Source organism: Carlito syrichta, unplaced genomic scaffold (assembly GCF_000164805.1).
Source record: "Carlito syrichta isolate Samal-C Ts95f unplaced genomic scaffold, Tarsius_syrichta-2.0.1 Scaffold303188, whole genome shotgun sequence".
Lineage (NCBI taxonomy): Eukaryota > Metazoa > Chordata > Mammalia > Primates > Tarsiidae > Carlito > Carlito syrichta.
Window position 1 is genome coordinate 177,067 of NW_007247284.1, and position 24,245 is coordinate 201,311.

The 24,245-nt window shown below is 39.5% G+C and overlaps 1 protein-coding gene across 1 annotated transcript in view; it reads right to left on the reverse strand.

The window, feature by feature from the left end:
• LOC103260368 (ryanodine receptor 3-like) overlaps positions 1-24,004 on the reverse strand; it is a gene marked incomplete at its 3' end in the record, with an annotated part of 179,316 nt that extends 155,312 nt beyond the window's left edge. Inside the window, exons 1-2 of the mRNA XM_021712324.1 lie at positions 23,963-24,004; positions 22,730-22,837 (exon numbers count right to left, since the gene is read on the reverse strand). Of these exons, the coding sequence (XP_021567999.1) occupies positions 22,730-22,837; positions 23,963-24,004 (150 nt within the window). The remainder of the gene's footprint in view (positions 1-22,729; positions 22,838-23,962) is intronic.
• Positions 24,005-24,245: the final 241 nt, after the last annotated feature.

The following is a 24,245-nucleotide window of genomic DNA, read 5'->3' on the forward strand; positions in this document are numbered from 1 at the left end:
CATTGTCTGGATGTACATGTGTGTGTGCTATAACTATATCTTCCCTTCATACCTAACTTCTGTTCTACTCTTCTAGGCTATCAAATGAAAAAGTTCTTTCTAGAAGGTCATAGAACAACATCTCCTGAGCATGCTAGAGACTCTTTACATTGCCTGGGAGGTTTGCATTTCTTTTATGAAGACAAGCAACAACTAAATTTATTACAAGTAAAAATAATATAATGCCTTATAAGCAAAAGTAATAATAAAACCTAACAGTAGAAATAAATAAAGCAAATAACCCAGTATATTCCATTAGAACACATAACACAAGGTTCTACTCATGATTGTTACAAAATATTGAATTTTAAGAAATTTACTTAGGTAGGTGGAATCTTCGGAACAAACCACAAAACTTTATTGTATAAAATAAAATTTGAGCCAGATTCGGTGGCTCAGCCTGTAATCCCGTGCTTTGGGAGGCTGAGGTGAGTGGATTGCCTGAGCCTGCGGGTTCGAGACCCACCTGGACAACTTGGCATCTCTACAATAAATCAAAAATTAGCCAGGCGTGGTAGCATGTGCCTGTAGCTCCAGCTACTTGGAAGGCTGAGGCGGAAGGATCGCTGGAGCCCAGCAGGTCAAGGGTGTGGTGGCCAGAAGTGGCCACTGCACTCCAGTCTAGGCGACAGAGTGAGACTCCAACTCAAAAAACAAAACAACAACAACAAAAAACAATAAAATTTGATTTGATGAAATTAAAAGGTGAATCTGATACAGAATGAGAATGTTAATATTTGTAAATGCTTATTCCCCTAAATTTAACTTACAGAATTAATTAAAATTCCAACAGGATATTTAGAATTCAACAAAATTGCTATGAAATTAATCTGGAAATTTACACAGTATGAATTTTTATTCTGAAAAGAAACAAAATTTTAGTAAATGTTATGATGCAAAATTAATCAATTCACTCAGCTACTGGTTTAAAAAGAACATAATACAATATAGGCAGTCCGTAAAAGCAGATCTGCCTATATGAAAACGTAGACTGTGACAAAACAGATTTTCAGTACAACAGGAGAAAGGCAAGATTACAAGGCATATCTCTGTGATGTGGATAACAAATCAGAAAAGCATTCAGAAAGATACACAGGAAACATAAAAAAATAGATTCTGATGAATAATGGAGTTAAAATTTTATTTTAAAATTAAAATCTAGAACTAGCATGTAACAGAACAAATAGTCTACATTCTTTACAGACCTAATACTTATCAATGCTTTGGTGCAACAGATATACTCAAAGGAAATAAAAGGCAGATATGATTGTACTAAAAATCACTGAACTTCAGAACAATGAAAACATCATTAATAGACTACAGAAAGACTTTGTAACACTATGACAAAAGAATCACTATATCATTGAAATGTAGGAAAAAACATGTCTCAGAGAAGTAGGCAAAAAATGGGAATAAATGATGCATATCAGAAGAAAATTAAAACATATGGAAGAGATTCTATTTTTTCTAGTAATAAAAGCAATGACAATTAAAGCAACTTTGATATATCACTTTACATCCACAAAATTTGCAAAAATGAGGTAAAACATAGTGCTGTCAGAGAGTTGCAATTTAACCAATACAATTCTGTGCACAGTGGCACTGAGTACAACCCTTTTGCAAAACAGTATGGTAATATAGGAAAGGACCATAAGGAAGTTCATAACCTTTGCTGTAGTAATTCTACTTCTGGGAACAATTCAAGAAAGGTAAAAAAAGTGTGCACCCAGCTGTGTCATAAGAACACTATAATGGGTACAGCAAAACAAAAGACCTGGAAAGAGCCTAAATATCCCAAAGAGAAATATTAGCTAGTAAATTATGGAGTTTCTTCAGGAAGTTCTATCTTGCAACCATTAAAGAAGGCAATTATACAGGCTATGTGGAAACACAGATAAAATGCTTATGGCATGCCCCTATGAAAAAAGCAGAATACAAAATACCATCAGCTATCATATACATGAAAAATGACAAAGAAACCTATAAAAATGAAATAGCCATTTGGTTGGTTGCAGAACCACTGGACTTTTTCCTTTTCTAAACTTTTTACCACATCATCATTTCAAGGACAAGTATACGTGAGATGGGGGTGGGGGAACAACATGTTGCATGTGTTTAATGAAATGGGAGGTTATACAAGTATATTGTCTACTCCTTAAACCTCCAGTTGCTCATGGGTGTGATTATCTGCCAGGATCCTCAACAAATGACTTTTCCTGCAGATGGAGATACATATCTTGCTTTTAGACACTCCAGAGTCTGGGTCTACTGTGGTGTTACATGGGAGCCCTTTATTTAAGGGCCCCTCCTTATAGATCCCTCAGGCTCAGTTCCAGACTCCACAGGAAAAAGTTCTTGTCGTAGTGATTCACTCCTGTTTGGGGCCCAAACCCATTGGCTTCTCTGACTGCCCCTTGTGGACTCTTCACTTTAGATCCCCTTTGATTTCTGGGGACTTGGTTCTTCACTATACAATGCTTGCCAAGGTTGCCTTGCCCAGCTGTGAGATTCCAGACCTACATTTCCATGTTGCTACAGGCCTGAAGATCACCCCTTTCTGGCCAAACCCCAAAGACTGACTGACGCAACCTACTTTTCTAGGAGGGGTGAAAAGAGAGCTCTGAATACCATCTCCCTAGCTCAAGTGATACTGAAGGAAAGGATGGGGCATCTTCCAAACAGGTCTTGCATAGTGAACACCTGGCAACAGGGGCTATTTTTTTTTCCCTCCTTAATGATAGTTAGAGAAAGGTTTTGTTGTAGTACATTGGAAATCTGAAGGCATAGTCCAGGGGTGGGAGAAGCGTATACACAGGTTAGCATGACCTGTGATTAGGAGTCAGAGCTAGGGAATGAGACTACAGCGATTCAGTAAGCACACTAAGGCCATCCCAATTCCCTGAAATTAGTTGTGAAACTCTGAAGTGACCAATGCAGGACACTTAACTTGCTTCTTCACCACCTTTTCTACTCCCCAGTAGGGTAACTGTCAAATTCTACCTTTCAGGCTAAACGAAGACACCACTTACCTCCTACAGCTCTCCACCTTGGGGTATATAAAAGCACAACACAAGTGTAAGGCATCGTTCTTTTACATTGACACCTTGATTTTCTACTCATAATGGGATGATTCATATTTATCTAAAACCAACAATCAGAGGTACCTGAGCCATTGACTTTAGAAAACTTTGTGAAGAGGTTTCCCCTCTAAGAAATCTTTTTTTTGTTTTTTTGTTTTTTTTTTTTTTTGAGTTGGAGTCTCACTCGGTCGCCCAGACTGGAGTGCAGTGATCACTCCCGGCCACTGCAGCCTCAACCTGCTGGGCTCCAGCTATCCTTCTGCCTCAGCCTTCCAAGTAGCTGGAATTACAGGCATACGCTACCACACCCAGCTGATTTTTTGATTTATTGTAGAGATGAGGTCTCGCTGCCCAGGCGGGTCATGAACTCGCGGGCTCAGGCAATCCACTCATCTCAGCCTCCCAAAGGCGCGGGATTATAGGCTGAGCCACCGAGCCCGGCTTAAGAAATCTTTCGAGTAAGTTCCGGGCCAACTCAACCAGGGCAATGCAGAGAAATGCACCTGAAAGAAGGCTACATCCTAGGTGCTTTTCATGAGTGTCTTGGGATATTGTTAAAAATGAAAATCATGAGACAGAATTTTAAGTGCAGAATTTTAAGTTCAGCATCTGAGAGGCACACTCCCCCAAATTCAGTGATCACAGCAGTACTACTTGGTCAGTCAGCAACTGTCTTACAGAAAAGATAGACCCAACTGTCAGAGGCTATGAGACACAACAGGACACTCCTGACCCCTGAAAAAGAAAGATTTCTGCATCTGGTGACAGAAGGACCCATGGCAGTTGCTGCTCCATCTGCTGCTGTGCTCTTGCAAAATGGTGACCTTAACTCCAGGGAACCCCACCTCCCACACCCACAGTGCTGACTTCTCCCTTACCTCCTCACATCACAGGATGGATGGGAAAAAAATACCCTAAAAACAGTACAAAGGCAGGCATTCTCTTTTGCTTTATTTTTTAAGTTACACAAACTTTGCCACCAAGCAGAGAAAAATGCAGGCGAAGCCAGATAATCTATTCCCCACCACCCACCACCATTGGTAGAATGTCAAATCTACCATTCCCATGGCTTATAATTTACTGAATCTAGCCACCCCTCTGTCTTAGAAGTCTCTAGAGTTATCTTTACTGGACGAGAAGGTTGTGCAATCTCCTTTGTGTTCATGTCATTAATTTCACAGCCACATGGAAGGATTTCAGGACAAAAGAATGAAAGGTCAGAGCCTAATTTGAAAAGCTGTAAATTCTGGGTCATGAGCATCATTTGCAGCAAGAACCTGCACAGCAATGAAGTAGTCTCCTCTAGGAAAATATCTACCTAGTTTCTGTTTTGCACACGTTTGGCCCATGAGGTAAGAAAAATCTGAGAGGATGGCTCAGATGGGTTGGAGGCTGCCAAGGAGCTGCCAAGGTGACCTAGAGTTGATTTTTTCCTGTGTGCACTTAAAGCCATGGGAAGGAAGAGCCCCTGGTGGTGCAGACTTAAACCCTAAATGCATGACCAAAGGCAACTGAGGAATCTCCTGCTTTCCCAACCTTTAAAAATAAGAGCATTTGACTTAGGAAAACCTACATAGATTGGTACAACTACTTTCTCACTCTCTTGTCTTAATCCACAATGGCTGGGAAACAAATCAAACAACTCTTTGAGGTTCCCATTAGCAGTTTGAAAACACTGCTTCTCCAGATAGGAGGGGAAGCATTCTCCACTGAGGGGAAAAGGTGGCCACTGAGATGTCTCCAAATTGGGCAGGGGTCACTCTGTGCTTTCCTTTGAACACAGATGCCATGGGCCACCAGAGAGCCAAAGTGGCAGCCCTAACACGTTTCTTCTTATGGAATCTTTTAAAAGAGCAAGTCAATAGAGGATATTTGTCAGGATATTAGTAACATTTAGATTGATGATAAATATACTTTGGAAAGAGGTGAGGCAATTTTATCTTTTCTTCAAATTAACTTATGCCAGTTTCTCTTGTAGCTAACAGACAGATTTCTAACCTGATACTTTCAAGTTCATTCTTTATAAAAAGGGACCCTGATAGCTAAATTTGTTTTCCCGCCACTGCTCTGGCTTTTATTTGAACCTCCCATACTCCTCATCATTCTTCAGGCTCTGGATGAAATGGTGGACCAATAGTCACACAGGGTCAAGGTCAAGAACTTGTCCAATCATTTCCTTTCACCAAATGCAACATATAATGAATATTTCCTACAAAGAGTCTAACATTAAAAAGGTCAGATTACCTTGACATGAAAAATGAAACTCCATCTCTAACCTACTATTCCTTATTTTAAAAAGTCACTGTTCGTCCTGGGGGACTTACAGATAATAAAATGGGAGTAAGTTTTCATCATAAAACCCCTGCTGAGCACTATGGCGTACAACACCTCTACCCACACGGGCTATAAAGCAGAAGGTCGACTTGATCCTATTTCGTTATCTGATCCTCCTCCTCTCTCCTGCACTCCTTAAACTTCTTTATTTTTTCTCCTGAATGTCCTTATCAGCCAACCTCCCTAGTTTCTTCACCCATCTATCTTTGTTAATACTAGTCCCAACTATGTTCTTGCTGGGTGGAGACAGATCCATCCTGCCCTCTCTAGATCCATATCATGAACCTAGGGCCAAGTTCATATTCCCAAGCAAAACAAACAGCTTGAGTCTTCCTTGAAGTATATGAAGTGGCTTTGGGCAAGGAAGTTGATTCTGGAGGGTCCTGTGTACATGTGGGCCTGTGGATAGACAGAAGACCGGATGCTCCTAATTCTTTGTACCTGTTCTGAGGACAATGACATCATTCTTCTGAAACTTTCATGGGGTCATTCTAGAGAAGTGGTGGCCCTCAATCACAGCTATAAACCAGAATAACCATTGGAGCTTTAAAAATGAATACAAAACAAGAAAAAAAAAACCCACTGTATAAAAGGCTAGGCTATTTTTGTGAGATTCTGATTTGTGGGCCAGTGGTGGGGCCTGGGCTCCCAGGGGATTCTGATGCATAGTCAGGCTTGACAGCTGCCCCTCTGTAGCTTCCCCTGCCACACTGGACCCTTCATCCAAGCAATCAGTATGATGTTTGCAGTCAGTCAGCAATTCTCTGTTCTCAGAATCACCCTTTTGGACCAGAGATTGACTTTCCTTTTAATACTTCTTCAGAATCCCAAAGGAAAAAAAGAACAAATATGGGCTGCTTCTCCTTTCCCTTGATAGCTTTAGGACTAATGTTTGAATCTCTCTGCCTTTCTGTCTCTCAGTTCCACTGTTATATATGAGGGAAGATTCCCAAAAACATGGAATTATTTTTTGGAGGGCAGACCCCTTGTAGTACAGGATTTCCCCACTAGGTAACTGTTCTAAGAACCCATTGGCATCAGTGTACCAGTTAGCATTGTTATGAGAGGCAGCATTCAGCTTGACTGAAATTTTTTTGGAGATTCCTTCAACACATTTGCCTATGGTGATTCACGAGAGCACCTGTCCGCACCACACTGGGTGTTCAGCAGTTTTTGACCAAAAATGATATGATACCCATGCCCCATCCTCCCTATTCACCAGATCTTGCCCCCAGTGGCTTTTTGTTTTGTTTTCCCAGATGAAAAAAAGCTCTCAAAGGGAAATGGTTTGCTAATGTGGAATACGTGAAATAAAAAATGGCAGAAGCACTAAAAGGCATCAAAATTGATAAATTCAAAAATTCTTATGAGCAGTGGAAAAAGTATCTCAATAGATGTATTGCATCAAACAGACAAAACTTTGAAGGTGACTGAAGTTTAAACATGTAAGAATACACAATTTTTTATAAATAAATTCCAGCTTTTTTTTTTTGGTTCCCCCATGTGTGTGATAGATAGGAAGACACAATCCTTGCTATGAATCTATGTGTGGTGAGGACTCTAAATAGCTCAAGCTTGGCCAGGCTCTGTGGCTCAGCCTGTAATCCTGCGCTTTGGGAGGCCGAGGTGAGTGAATTGCCTGAGGCCGCGGAACCCGCCTGGGCAACTTGGCGAGACCTCATCTCTACAATAAGTCAAAAAAATTAGCTGGGCATGGTAGTGCACGCCTTATAGTTCCAGCTACTTGGAAGGCTGAGGCGGGAAGATCACTGGAGTCCAGCAGGTCGAGGCTGAGGTGGCCAGGAACGGCCACTGCACTCCAGTCTGGGCGACTGAGTGAGACCCCAGCTCAAAAAATAAATAAATAAATAAATAAAAATAACTCAAACTTATCAGAAGAAGAGTCCCATGCCACCAAGGTCACCACTGGATACATCCATCTTCACAACATAGAAGATCAGCGGGACCCTTCCTGAACTGCCTCACATGCAATCTGGACCTCCCTCTATGCCTGGGACTCTGTAGGTCCTAGGAAGAGGTAGAGTTAATGGCAAAGAACAAATCAGGTTTGGGGAAAGGAACCTGTACTATGTTTTCTCATACTACTAGGTCGCCTCCTTCTGAGTTAGTCACCTCGGATTTTATGGTCTCCCTCTGGGTTCTGTACCCTGCTAACCTTTAAAGGTGCACTTCAGCATCCTGCATTCTTACTTATAACATTCTGCTTTCTCTCTGTATCTTCAGGGTTAGTGTGTCTCAGAGTTGCTTTTCATTGTCTAACTCGTAGGCAGTGCTATTCACACGCCTGCTTTCCAAAGCCCACCTTTCAGATGCCTGGCTTAGGTCCAAGTGTTCCTCCCATCCACTAGCTCTGCTGTCAAGTAGAAAAATAAAAGGCAAAATAAAAAACGTCTCCTCTGCTGATCTGTGAATGGACGCTGGGACCCAGGTAGAGAGAGTATCATCTGATCTATTTTCTCCCATTGTGCTGGGAGCAAATTTATCACACTGACAACAGGAGGATAACCTACTGGGGCTGACAGTAAAACCAGAGTTCCCCTGAGTTGCAAGACATTAAAAAATGTAGCACCTGGAGAGCTCCTGACAGAGGAAGAGAGGCTGGTTCAGAAACACTGAGTATGGTTCACAATCTGAAAACAATAGAAAACTCCACAATAAAACTAAATCTCAGTTGTGTTGATATTTGCCTTCTTCAATAGATGAAGGAAAAAAGATAATTCCATTAGTGCTCAGAGGGGTTGGTGGTAACCATTAATGCAATGTGATGACTTGGTACCGAAAAGAACACTGCCATGGATCTCTGCTCTTTCCACTGGGAGAGATCAATGCCTGTTGGGAATGGTCTTCAGAAATCTGAAGAAGCTTAGAAATATGTTTACTAAGAGAAGCAGTCTGTGATGGCCCCAAATGAGGGGAGAGCCAGAGGAACAGACAGACTGGCTTGAGCCACGGTGGGCTATACAAATCACTGGAAACTGTATTACTGTCCAGTAGTCATTGTGTATCTCGGCTGTTAATGCAGCTTGAAGAATCAAAGCAAGGAAGAAAATCTTCTGTGCCATGAAACCAGAGGATGGAAAGGAGATACAGCAGGTGCCCCATAAATGAATGGAGAAAGAACAACATGGTACAATATAGCTATGGAACTGTTACCTCAAACAGAAAATAAAAAGTTTAATAAGCTCTCATATTTAAGTATATAAGGGGAAAAAAGGAAGCCAGAAGCATATTGGACTTACCACTGTGAATTTTAAGTTAATGTTCCTCATAAAAATGAGTAATAAAGTCTCACTCTGTCAGTAAGGTGATTTAAAGAACCTCTTTTCTGATATCGTACTAATATCTCCTCCAATCTAAGGACAACTGGGTTTGACCTGAGATTGGTCATGGTGGAGGCAATGAAATATACATCCCTAAAGCCAGAGTTAGGTCCCTAATATTATTCTCTGTGAAACAGAGCCAGGAATATTACAGAGCTGTCCAATTTCATGCCCAGAGATAGAAAAAAATTAAGATGAACCTGAGCTGCCTTGTTGCTGCAAGAGGTAGGGGTACCCTCAAAGATTATCAGCAGTAACACTACAAAGGTTAACTGCATTCCCTTGGACCAAGCAAGGAGGATCTCAGCACCCAAGAACAAATGACAACTGTATTTTGGAACATGTTGGGTATTTTAAGAGATATGTGAACCTAAGATGATGCTAATGCAGGAATTGGTGGCACACTGTGTGCAACAGTCACTGTAACACACAAGAGAGTTTCGAATACAGTGTTTCAGCAAGGATTCTTAGTTCAAATTATGAGTCCCATATTGAAGTTCTTTTTAATCACTGGATTATAAAATAAGGGCATAATTAGAAAGGCTATTTAAAAGGTAGGTGAACACTGGGTAATGTGTTTGTATCTTGCTACCAATTTTGTTAACATGGTAATCCAGGTTGGTTTTTATTGGTGAACTACCATCATAATCTGCCTCCCTTCCTTTTTTTTTAAAGCCTGTCTGGAAAATTGCAAGAGCTCCATCTGGGACAGAATGCTGTGCAAGGTCTCATGGGCTACAGACTGGATGGTCTGAAGCCAGCTGGACCTAGCTTCAGGCAGGGTTGGGAACACTAGGGATAGCACACTGCCTGACTCAGCAGCCCCTTTCTTCTGGAACACACTGGGATTTGTAAGGAAAAATTGGATTTGGCATGAGACATTTTTTCTAGATTAAGTGAGTGCATTTAAAATAGATTTTATAGATATGGAAATCTTTAAGCTTAGAGAAATGCACATATGTATGTATGTTAAAAACGGGATCATTTTGAGGCTAGGTATACTGTGATTTTATGCTAGACCCTGAGTATAAACTAAAGTAGCCCTCATTGAAGAAAACATGGGGGAAGATGGAATGTATAAATTTCTTGATTATTTTGGCATGTTTTGCAAGAGGCAGCAAATGGGCCATTATACTCTTCAGAAAAAGGATGGAAGCACCTGATTTTTTAATCTAGTTAAATCAAAACAATAGAGGCTATTTTTTCTGTTAGAATTATATTTTAGTAATAAAGCACCACAGGGAAAAAGGAATCAAAATAATAGACACCCCAGAAATTCATTTTGTACAGGGGGATTAGTTTGAAAAGATGAGTATAAATGTGTGGAAGTGATAAGTGATATCCATTAAGCACAAAAAAGAAAAAAAAATACCAAGGTTTGTTCATAGCATTAAAATGAAGTCAATACATTTAGAAAAAAGTACACAAGCCAATGAATTTTTATGGATAGACAAAAGGGAAAGGGAGCAGCAGAACCAAGGGAAGTTTTGCTATTCCTACAAGCACAAACGTTATGCGAAACAAGAAACTAGTTGGAGTTGGATCTGTATAGATACAATGTACTTACCTTTCCTGGTTGCCCTAGGAACAGCTCAATCTAATACAATCTTGTTAAAAATTACAAATGCAATAAATAGTGTTAGTGATGGGTCTAGGTAGCTCCACTTGAGAAAAAATATAGTAAAGAGGTCAGAAGGGATTTGTGCCATAGGAAAAGACTGTAGTTACGAGAAGAGGAATTGGAGTTCTTTATATAACAGGTTAACTTGAAATTGTATTACTTAGAGAGCCCAGAAATGCCACAGACTTATTACTTCTCCCACTGACTTTGACTGAAATCTATGTAGCTAATAAATCATGGATTTTGTATCCCCATTGCTTCATCTGCCCTACACAGTCTATGTGACAGTACACTGAGAAATAATTTTTTTTTCTCTCCTGGTGATCCACGTTAACTGCCTGGGGACAGGGAATTGTGGCTCCTGCTCCCAGGCCCTTCACATCACTTAGGAGATAAGGTCTTAGAGAATCAGCACCATAGCACCTCTGATTGACTAAAGATGCCTCAATAATTACAACCCAGTTATCTAACCCATGGTAAACATAAAATCTGGAGATTTTCACTGATTTTGACCTTTACAAATTAAGTGAATATATTAAATTATCACATGTACCCTTAAACTATGTACATCGACTATGCATCAATTAAAAATTGTCTTTAAAAAAACTGAAAGGTTTTGTACCCTAGCAGTAATTCTAAAAATTCCTAAAATCCAGTTATAACTTTAGTAAATAAAGATATATACATAGTTAAAAGAAAAAGTAACACATTTAACTTACCTTTCTAATATCTCACCAAATACATGAAAACAGGTGTTTTCAGGAATGATCCCACCATGAATTTCCATCTCCCACCCACTCCCACCCTGCCAGCAGGACTTGGGGGATTTAGCCAAGAGGAACCACCTCAGCAGACAAGACAGGGCTAGGGGAGGGAGGGAGGAATAAGGGAGCGAGGATGGGACAACACACTGGGTACCTGGTCCACTATCAGGGAGAAGTGGTCAGTTAGAAGCCCAAGCTTCACCTGCATGCAACCTACTTATGTAGTAAATCTTCACTTGTACCCCACAACTCTAAAATAAAAATAAATAAAGCTTTATGAAAATTATAAAATATAAAATAAATTACCAAAACCTGATCCTCAGAAGAAACCTTAGTGGTGCTGGTCTCGTTTACACTGCATCAGCTCTCAATTCATTCTTTTGGAATAACACCCCAGTTCTGTCTGCCTGCCACCCTCCACCTTATCAAAGCAGGTGAACAGCAGAGAAACCGGGTGTGGTGCACCTAGCCCCAGCTGCACATCCTTATGACATGGCAGCAGGTTATTTTTATCAAGTGCTGGTGCCAATGCATGCTACATTATCCATATCAAAACCAAAAGGAAGCCGGGCTCCCCTTGGCTCAGCCTGTAATCCCGTGCTTTGGGAGGCTGGGTGAGTGGATTGCCTGAGCCCAGGGGTTTGAGAACAGCCTGGGCAACTTGGCGAGACCTCATCTCTACAATAAATAAAAAATTAGCCGGGCGTGGAAGCGCACGCCTGTAGTTCCAGCTATTTGGAAGGCTGAGGTGGAAGGATCGCTGGAGCCCAGCAGGTCGAGGCTGCGGTGGCCGGGAGCGGCCACTGCACTCCAGTCTGGGCGACAGAGTGAGACTCTAACTCAAAAAAAAAAAAAAAAAAAAGGAGACACAGCTAATGTCTAAAAACTCAGAGTGCCTCTCCCTTCTCATGGCAGAGATAAGATTTATAATTACCACAAAGAAAGACATGAATAACCACAACCAACAAGGGCCCTGACTATTCAGGTTTCACAGAACTTTTAAAAAGCAATGCTTTTTAAACCAAAACACATATCAGAAGTTTGGGTAAAAACACTTAGAACATGGATTCCATGAGTTGTACACAAGAATAGGCCTTACAGGTTAACAAGTTCAAGAACCAGAGCAATTTCAACAACAGGAACAAAACCGATAATCAACATAATAAGGGCATTTTTTAAAAAGCAAATAATTTTCCCTCACTTTCCTGATGGCTAATGAATCTTTCATCAGGTCCACTTTTCACACTGGTCCTGGGATAGAGGTTTGGGAGCCATTCATTTATTTCAGAGCCCACATTTTGCAGGTGGGGAAAATAAGGCCCAGAGAGGAGCTACACCAAGGCCAGAATGCCCAGCCCCTGCCTAGTTCTGCACTTACCTCCCTCACACCAGAGCAACATCTTGGAACACAGGAACAAGGCTCAGGACCTTCCAGTCTCTCGCCTCACTACAAGCTCACATGCATGTATGAGCCTCAAGAGGAGACCAGGTGTTCTGTTTTCAGCTGTCCTTTTATCTCAGGTGATCATTCTAGCCCTTGGCAGAGCTGAGGTCATTTTTTACACCATGGGTCTCCTAAATTGTTTTGTTCTTATTTCTGCTTTCTTCCCACTGATTCCCCTTCATCATTTCTGCTCCTTCCACTCTACAACCAGACAGTGGTAATCACAGGCTTGGAGTGTTGGTCACAGGGTTACTACTCAGGTAAGGATGAAAATACCAGCTGAGATCAGGGCTCCCCTAGCTAGTGCCAAGTTAATTTTTCTTTACCAGAATATCAAAGTTGGTGCTTTTATTAAACTTTTAGAAAATGGAAATAAGTTGGAGTTTGCTCTAGTTCATTCAATTCTCCCTACAAATATGTAATTTAAACTCTAGTAGCTATTAAGAGTGAATTACACAAAGAAAATGTCTAATAAATAAATGGACGTTTCTATTCTCCTAAGATATTTCTAAATTCTAAGTGTGCTATATTTTTCAAAAGGTAAGCATATTTGTTTGTTTGTTTCTTTTTTTTTTTTTTTTGAGTTAGACTCTTACTCTTGTTGCTCAGGCTGCAGTGCAGTGGCATGCTCACGGCCACCACAGCATCCACCTGCTGGGCTCAGGTGATCCTTTTGCCTCAGTCTTCCAAATAACCAGAACTACAGGCATGCACTATCATGCCCCGCTAATATTTTGACGTATTATAGAGACGAAGTCTCGCCAAATTGCCCAGGCTGTTCTCAAATCCGTGGACTTAGACAATCCCCTCACCTCGGCCTCCCAAGCCTGGGATTGCAGGCTTGAACCACTGTGCCTGGCCAAGCAAATTTCTTAATACAAAAATTTTCCCCTAAATTCAAATCTCTTATAAGTTAGAAATAAAATATCTTTCCCAAAATACAGCTGAAATATTTTTTTACAACTCATTTCTGTCCCTGCCCCTCAACTAAACACTTTTCTAAAAACTTTCAGCAAAATCTGTCATCAAAACATCCTCCTGAATAATAAACTACCTACATATTATATGCTGCAGAAAGCTTAGACAGCCTCAATCCCTCCTCACCCTTCAAGAAACTTTAATAAAGACTTTTTTTGCAATTAAAATGTAAAAACAACAAACAAAACCTTTAATCCAGCCATGGGGAAGAAACTCAAGCTTTCTAAGATGACTGATATCATTATGACAAGACTATTCTAACAGAGCATTTCAACATCCACAGCAAGAATGAAAAGAACTCCAGAGTTTGTGTAACATTAGCAAAGCTAAATGTTATCATGTTTGCAAAACACCACCAGGATCAGATAGGCATGTTGATCTTAAACATGAGGTGCCAACTTCACAACAAGCCGATTTCGCCAAAGAAAAAACAATTACACTACAGCTGAAGCACTATATTCAAAAAGTGAGGAGGATATGAGAGAGTCTGGAGCTTTAAAAATTCATTCTGTATATTCCTTCACTTGAAAAAGCTTAATATAAGAGAATGTAAAGCCAGGCTCGGTGGCTCAGCCTGTAATCCCGCGCCTTTGGGAGGCTGAGGTGAGTGGATTGCCTGAGCCCACGCGTTCGAGACCCACCTGGGCAGCGAGACCTCATCTCTAAAATAAATCAAAAAATCAGCCGGGCATGGTAGCGCGTGCCTGTAATTCCGGCTACTCGGAAGGCTGAGGCAGAAGGATCGCCGGAGCCCAGCAGGTCGAGGCTGCGGTGGCCGGGAGCGGCCACTGCACTCCAGTCTGGGTGACAGAGTGAGACTCCAACTCAAAAAAAAAAAAAAAAAAAAAGAGAATGTAAAAAGCTAGTTAACCTTAATGGTTATTCTTAATTGTTGAAATTAACATTTGATTCTTCTGCTGGATCACTTTGGGAATGTTTCACAAGAAAGATAAAGTATCAAACTAGCTTTTTCCATTTTTATTATGAATTCCAGCCTATAGAATAGCAGAGCTGGAGTTGCATAATAGCTCTGGAAGAGGTCTGAAGCATTGAGAAGCTGGGATGAAGGCAAGGCTGCACACTTTTGTCATCTCACCAAGTGGAAATTTATGGTCCCAGACCATCAGAACCATATTTGAAGGAACAAAGAGATTTTGAAAACAATTTTCAGTGTCTTGAAGGAAAGTCAAAATGTGTCCACAGGCAAGTTGTTCTCCTAATTGCAGAGCAGTTGTAAAACAAGCTGCCTGGCAACGAATTTCTAAGTGTGCAGCCATCTCTAATTCCAAGAGATTGAAGTGTGAAGTGCAGTCGTGTTTTCTTTTTTTCCCCTAATTGCAGAGGCACATAGAATGAAAACTGACCTGAACACTCACAAGTGAAAGGCTCAGTTCATTACAAATACAGCTTGAGTCAGCTGTCCATGCAAAGTACATGTATATAAATGGAGTGAAAAACATACCCATTCCGAGAGGTCACTGAGCTAGCAAAATAAAAAACAAAACAGTAAATGGATATTTTATTGTGCATAAGTCTTGCTGAAAGCTTTCAATTTATTTGGGGAATCTACTGATGCTTACTACAGAGGAAAAACCCAATGAAAATAGAGGAGGCGGATTTCCTATCTGGTGAATATTTTGTTGTCTTAACCAGAAGTTCACAATGGCATCAGAGGTAAAGGTCTGTGTTTTCTTCCCTTACCTCCCCCCACCCTCTACTCCCAAGTACAATGCTGATGTCATCAAGAAATTATAAGCAATATGCTGTAGCATCACTTTTTCATAATTAATTTATATAGGAAAATTCACCCAAGAAAAATGGCCAGTACCTACATCAGGCAATTTAGGATTTTTTTTTTTTTTACTTAGAACTACAAACAATCAATCAATAAATCAATCAGGTTTTGCTTATACCAAAGAAAGTGCTTTCTTACCATGAAGTAAGGTCTTCCAGATGGCATATTATAATTAAAAATCATGTCAACAAAAGCCCAGTCCAAAAAATGAAATATGAGTTATTTGCACATATCTTCAAAATATCAGCTTATCAAAGAAATGTTAAAATTTATTATATTCACACAAAGTCCTAAAATCATAGTATAACATGAAAAAGGATAGCAAGGAGGGGAAAGGAAGAGAGGATTAGGAAAGACATATGTTTAATGACAACTTAGTCTATGAAAAAAACCTCACTGAAACCTTAGTTTGAAAGTCTCTCATTCACAATAATGTTTAATTTCTCATAATAATGTCTGGCTCATTGAAGGAATAAATTGTGTCAAATCTACCAGATATGGCCGCATGAGCCCGCCAGAAAACAAAACAAAACTACAGGATACATCACCTTTTCTTCCATAAGAAAATTTGCAGGAGAATCATATCTTAAAAAAATTACAATCACACAGTAAACACTTAGTGCTTTGGGGTTGCTGTCATGGATGGATTTTGGAAAATTATCTTTGTTCACACCAAAGCAGAAAAATAATAAATGCACTTATAAATTCTACCTAAATATATGGGAGCCACGTTCTTAAGAACTGTGGCTAAGACAAATAGGTTAACATTTCCAAGTTCATTGGTGAAGGGCTATAGCCAGTGGGACACACCAGAAGAAGGGAGGTGGTAACATATTCTACCATTTTCACTTGGTATATTACAGCCATCATAGACCTGAGAAAGGACTTTTGTATCTAAGTGATGTTGTCATTTAGAGATGAAATCAAACTCAAAGTGGTAAGAGATTTGCTGAAAGTTAAATTTTCAGTTGGTAGTAGTGTGAGGACCAAATCTAAACCTTCTAATTCCCAGGTTTATCACCAAAACAACCTGCTACACGTGAGTAAACCTGTAAGGTGACGTCTAACACAGGGCAGATTTTAAAGAGTAGGTTTTGACAGACATCTGCATGTGAGAGCAATTTTATCAAATTTATTTGTTATTTTGTGAATATAAAAAATACTATTATTGCAGCAGGTGTGGATGACCAGCCATAAATTTATAAAAGAAAGGACAGCATCCAAAACCAGAATGGTATTTTTCTCCTTTTCTAAAGAAAAAGCAGGGTTAAGTCAAGCAAGTTAAGAATTTAATGACGAGGTCTCCTGCCCTTACCAATTAATCTGTAAACAGGAAACTATCCCCAATGATGAGCAGCCTGAAAGGCACTGGCACTGGGGTGAGGGGGTCCTTAGTGAGGGCACCAAGAAGGTTCTTGGACAACTTGGAGGCAGTGGTTTTTTTCTAATCAGTACAAAGGAAATTTAGGCTTTTAATACTAGTGTGGCTATTCAGGTGTGTCTTGGCTACCCAGGCTACAGGGCCTTAGGCTGTGTGTAGGGAAGACCTTGAACTTACATCACAATATGAGCATAAGTGACTTTGTGCTTTTTCTCTAAAGGAGAAAAATAGGATCTTAAGGACTATTCTGAAATGTAATCAATGCCTACTGTTAGATATGACCATTAAGTGATTTATTTATCTTTTAAAATATGCAATATATTTAAAAAATGTAAATGTGGATGAGCTTTATTTACTTATGTACACAGTCTTCCATCTTTCTTGTTCCTTCCGCTCACACATACCCAAATACATCCTCATTCTAATCTTTTTCTGATAATTATAAAGGGAAGACAAAAACCTTAGAATGAGAAGCTAAATCTAGATAATGGTAGTGCCTCTTTTCTATGATATAGAAATGTTAGTGAGAATGCAGGGACCTAGGCAGAAAGAGGCAAGGATCCTGTTAGCCTTCCTGATTCTAGATGAGTTTGTGCAAGTCTTTATTCCAGGCACAGCCAGAGTTCAAACTTTAAACAATGGCTTCTAATTCCCCTGACCATCATCTCTTTTGATTTATTCATTATCTAGCAAGCAGTATCAGGGTAGATGTATCTTTAGCAGATTTTTTTTTTAATGATGTTGCCACCTGTCACTACATTTTCTGTGACTTTATAAGATGAATGAGTGTCCTGAACTTAGTTGCAAGGTAAGAACCTTTACACGAACACAGCAAAATGTATGTTTATGCCTCAGTAGTGGTCTACAAGGTCATATGATGCTAGGAGACAACCCCTAGCAGTCATGGGCATGTCACCCTTAGGAAGCAGTAACACGACAAATGTGTCACACCATACATGTGCATCTAGCAGGTGTGCTATGTGTAATATTCCCTACTGTAAAGACAAGAGCAAATTAAAGGAGCCTGACGCTCCTTATAGAGTCAATGGGACTATCACACAAGTTTAATAGGAAAATAAAGAGGAACATCTCATTGAGGACATCTTTGATAAAGGTTCTTACAGAAATAATATATTTCCAGGTCACATTTCTCAATCCAGGTTAGAAAAGGCTGGTTGTGTGTTAGCAGTCGTTTTGTTCTGGGAAAAATTACCAAGGGTTAGATGCTTGGCACTGTGACCAATTTTATGGCAGGAGTTTGGAGTCCTGCATTTAGCATCTAAAAGTTAAACATGATCTTGTATGCTCTGGGTATGGATAAAGTATGACATTATAGTGGCAACCATAATATTAGTTCATTTTATATCTACATTTAATCTTTCTTTATAGTTGCAAAGATCTGACATTGATGAAGTCAACTTTCACAGAAAACCAGAGCCCTTAACAGAAAGGGTGCAGTTGGTAATTGTGTTAATCAAGAACTTTCATTTCTAGAAACATTATGCTAGTTCATGTCAGAACTCATTTGGAGTTAAGTATCCCTAGATTTAACATGCACCTAGTTGTGTAGCGTGGGATTATCCTTCCCTTGAGGCATTTTGAATATTCCTGAAAGATCTATGTGAAAGAAGGAGACAAACCTGAGATGAACAGAGGAAACTTATTTCCACATTTGCAGGCAGTTGTAGGCACTGATCTCAGTTAATTGTCATCCAATCCTATGAGATAGACTGCATTTGGAAGATGTGGGAAGTAAGGTACAGAAAAGAGAAACAATTTGCCCCTGAGGTCACCTGGTCTAGTATAGCCTGAACTGAAAACATCTGCCTAACTCTGAAAACAGCTTTTCTCACTACAAATACTGTTTGCACTAACTTCAAAGACATTTCTATAGGATGACGGGAATTTAAGACTTAGAAGGAGATGGTAACATTCTTTTAGATTCACGTCCGCTGAAGAAGTGGCGGATGTTTCATATACTATAGATCTGATCAATCGTAAATGTGAAAATATTTTAATATTTGTATGTGAGGATTTGACTCCAAACTCCTGCCATAAACTTGGTCACAGTGCCAAGCATCTAACCCTTGGTAATTTTTCCCAGAACAAAATGAGACAGCATTAGATGAGAGGTAAAGTGATCCAAGGATGTGCATAGCTAGGGAATGCTGAGTACCAAACGTTCTCCACTTCCAGGGACTGCTCACACTTATTCTCCTTTTCAACATAAAGCTGGTTACTACATGCTACCGATGCAGCTAAGGACATTTCAATAATAATAAACACTCTGATGTCAAATTTGAATGGACACATTTTCTTTGTTAGCAAGAGAAATTGCTGCAGAATTGCAAATCTTTGCAAAAAGACCACTGCATACTCATGTGAATGAACAAGCAACTGAAGTCATTTAAAAAAATGTCCAGTTGCTGCACAGCAGTGAACAGACACACCACCCAAGGACCAATTTATGACTCGAAGGAAAAATTATACTCTTTAAAGCATCCTGTTTGGTGGCAGTCATGATCATTAGTGAAAGCAATATATATTTAAAAGCATAAAATGGCTATTTCCAAACAGAATGACATGGTATGCAAAGGAGGCATCATCCCATTCAAACATCCTCAGGCTCTCCAGAAAATCATTATGGTCTGTCATGTTTAACTCACTTCCTTCTTTGTTTATCCTCTTTTTCTTCTTCTTCCTTGCTGAAGATTATCTTCTAAAATCAAATTCAGTGCTAATAGTAAATTTGCACAATAGTCACTTCAGAAAAGCAAAACAATCAGACTCAAGAGATTCTATAAAAGTAGTATTTCTTATACTAAAGTCTGAGAGTCTAAATGGAATTATGAGAGAGTTCCAAGAGGGCTGTAGTGCCTAAAGCAGCCATCCAGGTAATTATTCTTAGGAGCCATCAACAAAGAGTAAAACAACATAATTTTAAAAGAGTACCCTTCTCATCTGTGCTTCATCTCTCTTCTCAAATCCTTTCCCTCCATCTCTGAGATCTCTACTCCTACTTTTAATAACAGTAATAAATGTATCAAGATGGTACATAACTATTAGATCTCCCTTACCTTTGGGAGCACAAAAAAAAAAAAACACACAAAAAGGCATAAGACACATGGGAAATTTCAGAGTCTGACCAGACATGGTAATTATTATTATCCAATGGATATTAAAGTAAATATCATAGATTATTTATTTTGGGATTGAGTTTTCAAAAAGAGTAGATTCTTCCAATAAGATTTAATGTATTGGTTTCTAAATATTGTAAATTATAGATAGCTTCTGGACCATATAACTATATTAAATAAGCTTCTGCTATAACATGCTTGGTACTTAAGGTAGGCCTTATTCATATGTCCCAAAGCTAAGGATTCAGTTTCATTAAGTTGGTCTTCTCGTTCTGTTTAGAATATGAATTATTCCTTGTTCTTCTTTAAGATAAACCAAATTAAGATACTTAAGTTCTTGGCAACAAAGAAGACACAGTACTTTTGAAATCTACTTTCTCATCTATAGGACTCCTTGACCATTCAAGCTAAATTATAAAGAAGTATCTTGAAATATACTTTTTGAACAAATAGAATAAGAAAATACCTAAGAAATAATTATCCAGTTAATATAGTATCTCTCTATCTTCTCAGTTCCTATCCTGGGGCTGTAAATAGGCTGGGTCTAGCAGCTCTTGTTTGACACTGAAAATGATGATATTAAAATCAGCCAGGGGGAGAGAGAATTACTAAAAGCTCAAACCTCATCTGAATGCAATGTAGCAAATCCTTACCTGTACACCACAGCTCTAAAAAAAAAAAAAAAAAAAAAATTTGGTGGCTCAGTCTGCAATCCCAGCACTTTGGGAGGCTGAGGCGAGGGGATTACCTGAGCCTGCAGGTTTGAGACCAGCCCGAGCAAATCGGCCAGTCCTCGTCTCTACAATAAATAAAAATTAAAAAATTAGTCAGGTGTGGTAGCATGCACCTGTAGTTCTGGCTACTTGGAAAGCTGAGGCAGAAGAACCGCAGGAGCCCAGCAGGTCGACACTGTGGTGGCCATAAGCATGCACTGCACTCCAGCCTGGATGACAGAGTGAGATTACAACTCAAAAAAAAAAAAAACAACAAGTAAAAATAAAATCAACCAGGTCTGCCTCATTTATAAATATGATGAGTCTTGGAAAAAGAGTGATTCATTTTAAAAACTGTTTCATTAAACTGGAAATGTTTGAGGGTATGTAGAAACACGGGGTGCTGAGGTCAAGGCAAGGAAGGGGGAAGGGAACCCAGATTGAGGCAAACATTCATCAACAAAGATCTTACCTGTGTTAATACTCTAAGAAACAAAGTAAAGCAATTCTCAGGTGTCTGACTAAAGCATATTGTATTTAACCCAAAGAGTGAAGAACCACAAATATTTGATCTTAAGGATACCAGGGATATAATTAACAGAACACTATGGCCCCAAAAGATTAGGAGACGTGCCTAAGATTACATTACAAGCTGGAAGATGACCAAAATGTAAACATTGACTCTCTTGATTCTATGATCATTGTCCCTTCTACCACAAATGAAGACACTTCTGTATTATGTTTGAGTTCATTCAAGTCAAGGAAGAATAAACTGTGTTACAAGGTACCTGCAAACAGTTTCTACCTACAGGTAGTCTACTCTCCGGTATAAGAGAAAAAAAATAAGGCTTGCAATTACAGTACAGAGTGATAAGAGCTACGATAGAAAAAGTACTTAATTTTGTCCACGCAACAGACTTGTGGGTTCAGTGGAGGCTGCTCAACTGATCCTTGAAGGATAAGTCGGGATTGCATAGGGGCGAGAGAAAGGAGGACAGCTGTTCCACATGGAGGAAATAGCTGATATGCAATATCAGAGGCAAAAGAGAACTGGCATGTTTGAGGCAGTGAAAGGAATTCAGTGTGGCTGGGACATTGAGTGCTTGTGGGGATGCGATGAGAGACGCGGCAGGAAAAGTTAACAGGGCTTACTAAATTCTGAAGGGTTTTATGCCTTGTTTAGGAATTTATGTTGGGGTAATGGGAAGACAAAGAATTTTAAAACAGGAAAGGGAAATAATTGGATCTGCCTTTTAGAAAGTACATTCTGACTGCTGAGTGGAAAAATGGGAGGCAGGGGTAAGTATAGATGGAATCCAGGCAGTTAGCAGGCTGCTGCAGCAATCAGAAAGTAGAGGACAGTCATCTAGTAGAGTATGGGGGAGTAGGGATGGTGGAGAGAAGTAGTTCAATTTGAGGTATTCGGACAGGAGAATTAAAGTATGTGATGATAAATGGATATAAATGTGTGTGAGTCATTAGGAAAGGGAAGAGTAAAAAAAATTATTCTGAAACATCTGGACACAGTCTTGTCCAAAAGTCTTCTGACATGGGAGATAAGAGCATTCATTGTCTCTTAGTTAAACACTTAAGGATCATTTTGCTGACAATAGAAACTCAAGACAATTCTGTATTTGCTTATCACCAGACTGAATTCTATAGGAAATCCTCTTCAAACTGTTGTAAACTTGTTGTGCTCCATTGAGGCAGTCATAAATCCCTAGTGAGATTTTCCCGAAGAAAAAACAACCTGCCTAAAAGTACTCTCAACTTCAAGACCCTCTCAGATTCTCCACATTCCCTGGTGAATTCCAGTATAGGAGAAGGTAATAGGTTCAAGTGTCCTAGGCCGTCTCTGCTCAGGAAGCAATAGTGGTGGTCTCTTCTATTTTCTAGTAGAAACGGATTAATCCAAAGGAGGCAGAATTAGGGTCGTTGAATAAAAGCAATTTAAACTCAGGGAGACAGATTTACTAACTCCATGTGGATCATCTCAAGGGTCCTAAAATTTTGTAGCTCAAACTGAAGAAATGAAATGTAGTATGTACTTTTGGGCTGTAGTATGTCCCAATCCCAACCTAGGACATAATTCAGATACTCACCCCTTCGCCGCCATTTTCACCTGTGTTGGCAAGCATTTCCTGCAGGGCTCTGACAGAGAGGGACTGTTCCAGCACAAAATTGCAGACACAGAGATCTGGAGGAATATACTGTGGAAATAAAACCAGAATGAGGATACCTACTCACATCAGTCAGAGATCAATCATGCAATAACATTTCAAGGGCAAAGAGTATGAATTCAAATGACAGTTGTGTGGATGAACAGGAATGCAAAAAGGTGACTTCTCTTATTCAAGTCAAGATGGGCTTTAAGCTGGATTCTAAAGGATGAGAAGAAGAAAAGCCTCAAATCTCAAGAGAACAGTGACCAAGATGTCAGGATCAACTTGAGGTACATATGAGAGAGCACATACGTAGCCCTCCTAAAGAAGGGACAGAAAAGGAAGGCTGATCTACACTCATGTCTGGTTGTGAAGGAAGAAAGCCACTGGGATCTCACCCATAATCATCTGTAAGAGGGCAGTAGACAGACCAGAATGTGGCTCTAGACAATGGTGACCAAAATAGACAATCCAATTATTTAAGAAAACCTGGGTATCAGTATAAAAAAGAGGCAACAGTGGAGGTTAAAAACTATATAAACATGGTTTAAACAAAGAAATGTCTAGATCTTTAAAGAATTGATGACCCCATAACAATCATTCTAATTTATTACAATCAGTTAACAGTGACCAGTTGACGTTATGATATCCATTCCTGTTCCAGAACATTTCTCAACAGCTAAAGATAGTTTTCTATGCATACTGTCCAACAAATAATAGCTAATACTCACTAGACACTTTCTCTGTGCCAGGCACTGTTTTAAGTACTTTGCATGTGTTAACTCATTTAATCCACACAACCACTTTATAGCATGGTGCTATTAATATTCCAGTTTCTAGCCAAGGAAACCAAAGCACGGAGAAGTTAGGTCACCTGCCCAAGTGTTATACTAACTGAGTCAAATTCAAATTCAGACAGTCTGTCTCTAAAGACTATGCACTGAACCCTATACGGTTCCTGCTTCTAATTAAAATATTAAGGATTTTTTTTCACAACTAGAACATTTTAGATCAGCAAATATTCAAGTACTACATTTATGTAAAATGCAGTGATTGTGACTGAAAAAGACATAAAGAAATACAAAATAAAATCATTGCTCTTCAGGAGCTTACAATCCAGTTTCACAATATACCATCTCCCTTGGGAATACAGCCTGTGATCACTTTGTGTACCAGTCTACTGTTTCCTACATGATACTGGCAGAACATCGACATCCTGAGAATGAGGAATGAGAGCCATTCCTTAACTCACTGACAGTCATGCTTAACATTTCAAGACAGGTAAACCTGTTTCCATGGAGCCCCAAATTAAAAGTTAAAGCAAATCTGCAAATAAAACTCAGATAACCTCTCTGATTTCAGCATTTTCATTTTTAAAATAAAGAAAATGGAACTGGCCTTCTCTAAGTTCCCTTTAACTTCTGAGTGTTTGTTTCTTGTTTATCCCCTCCCAACC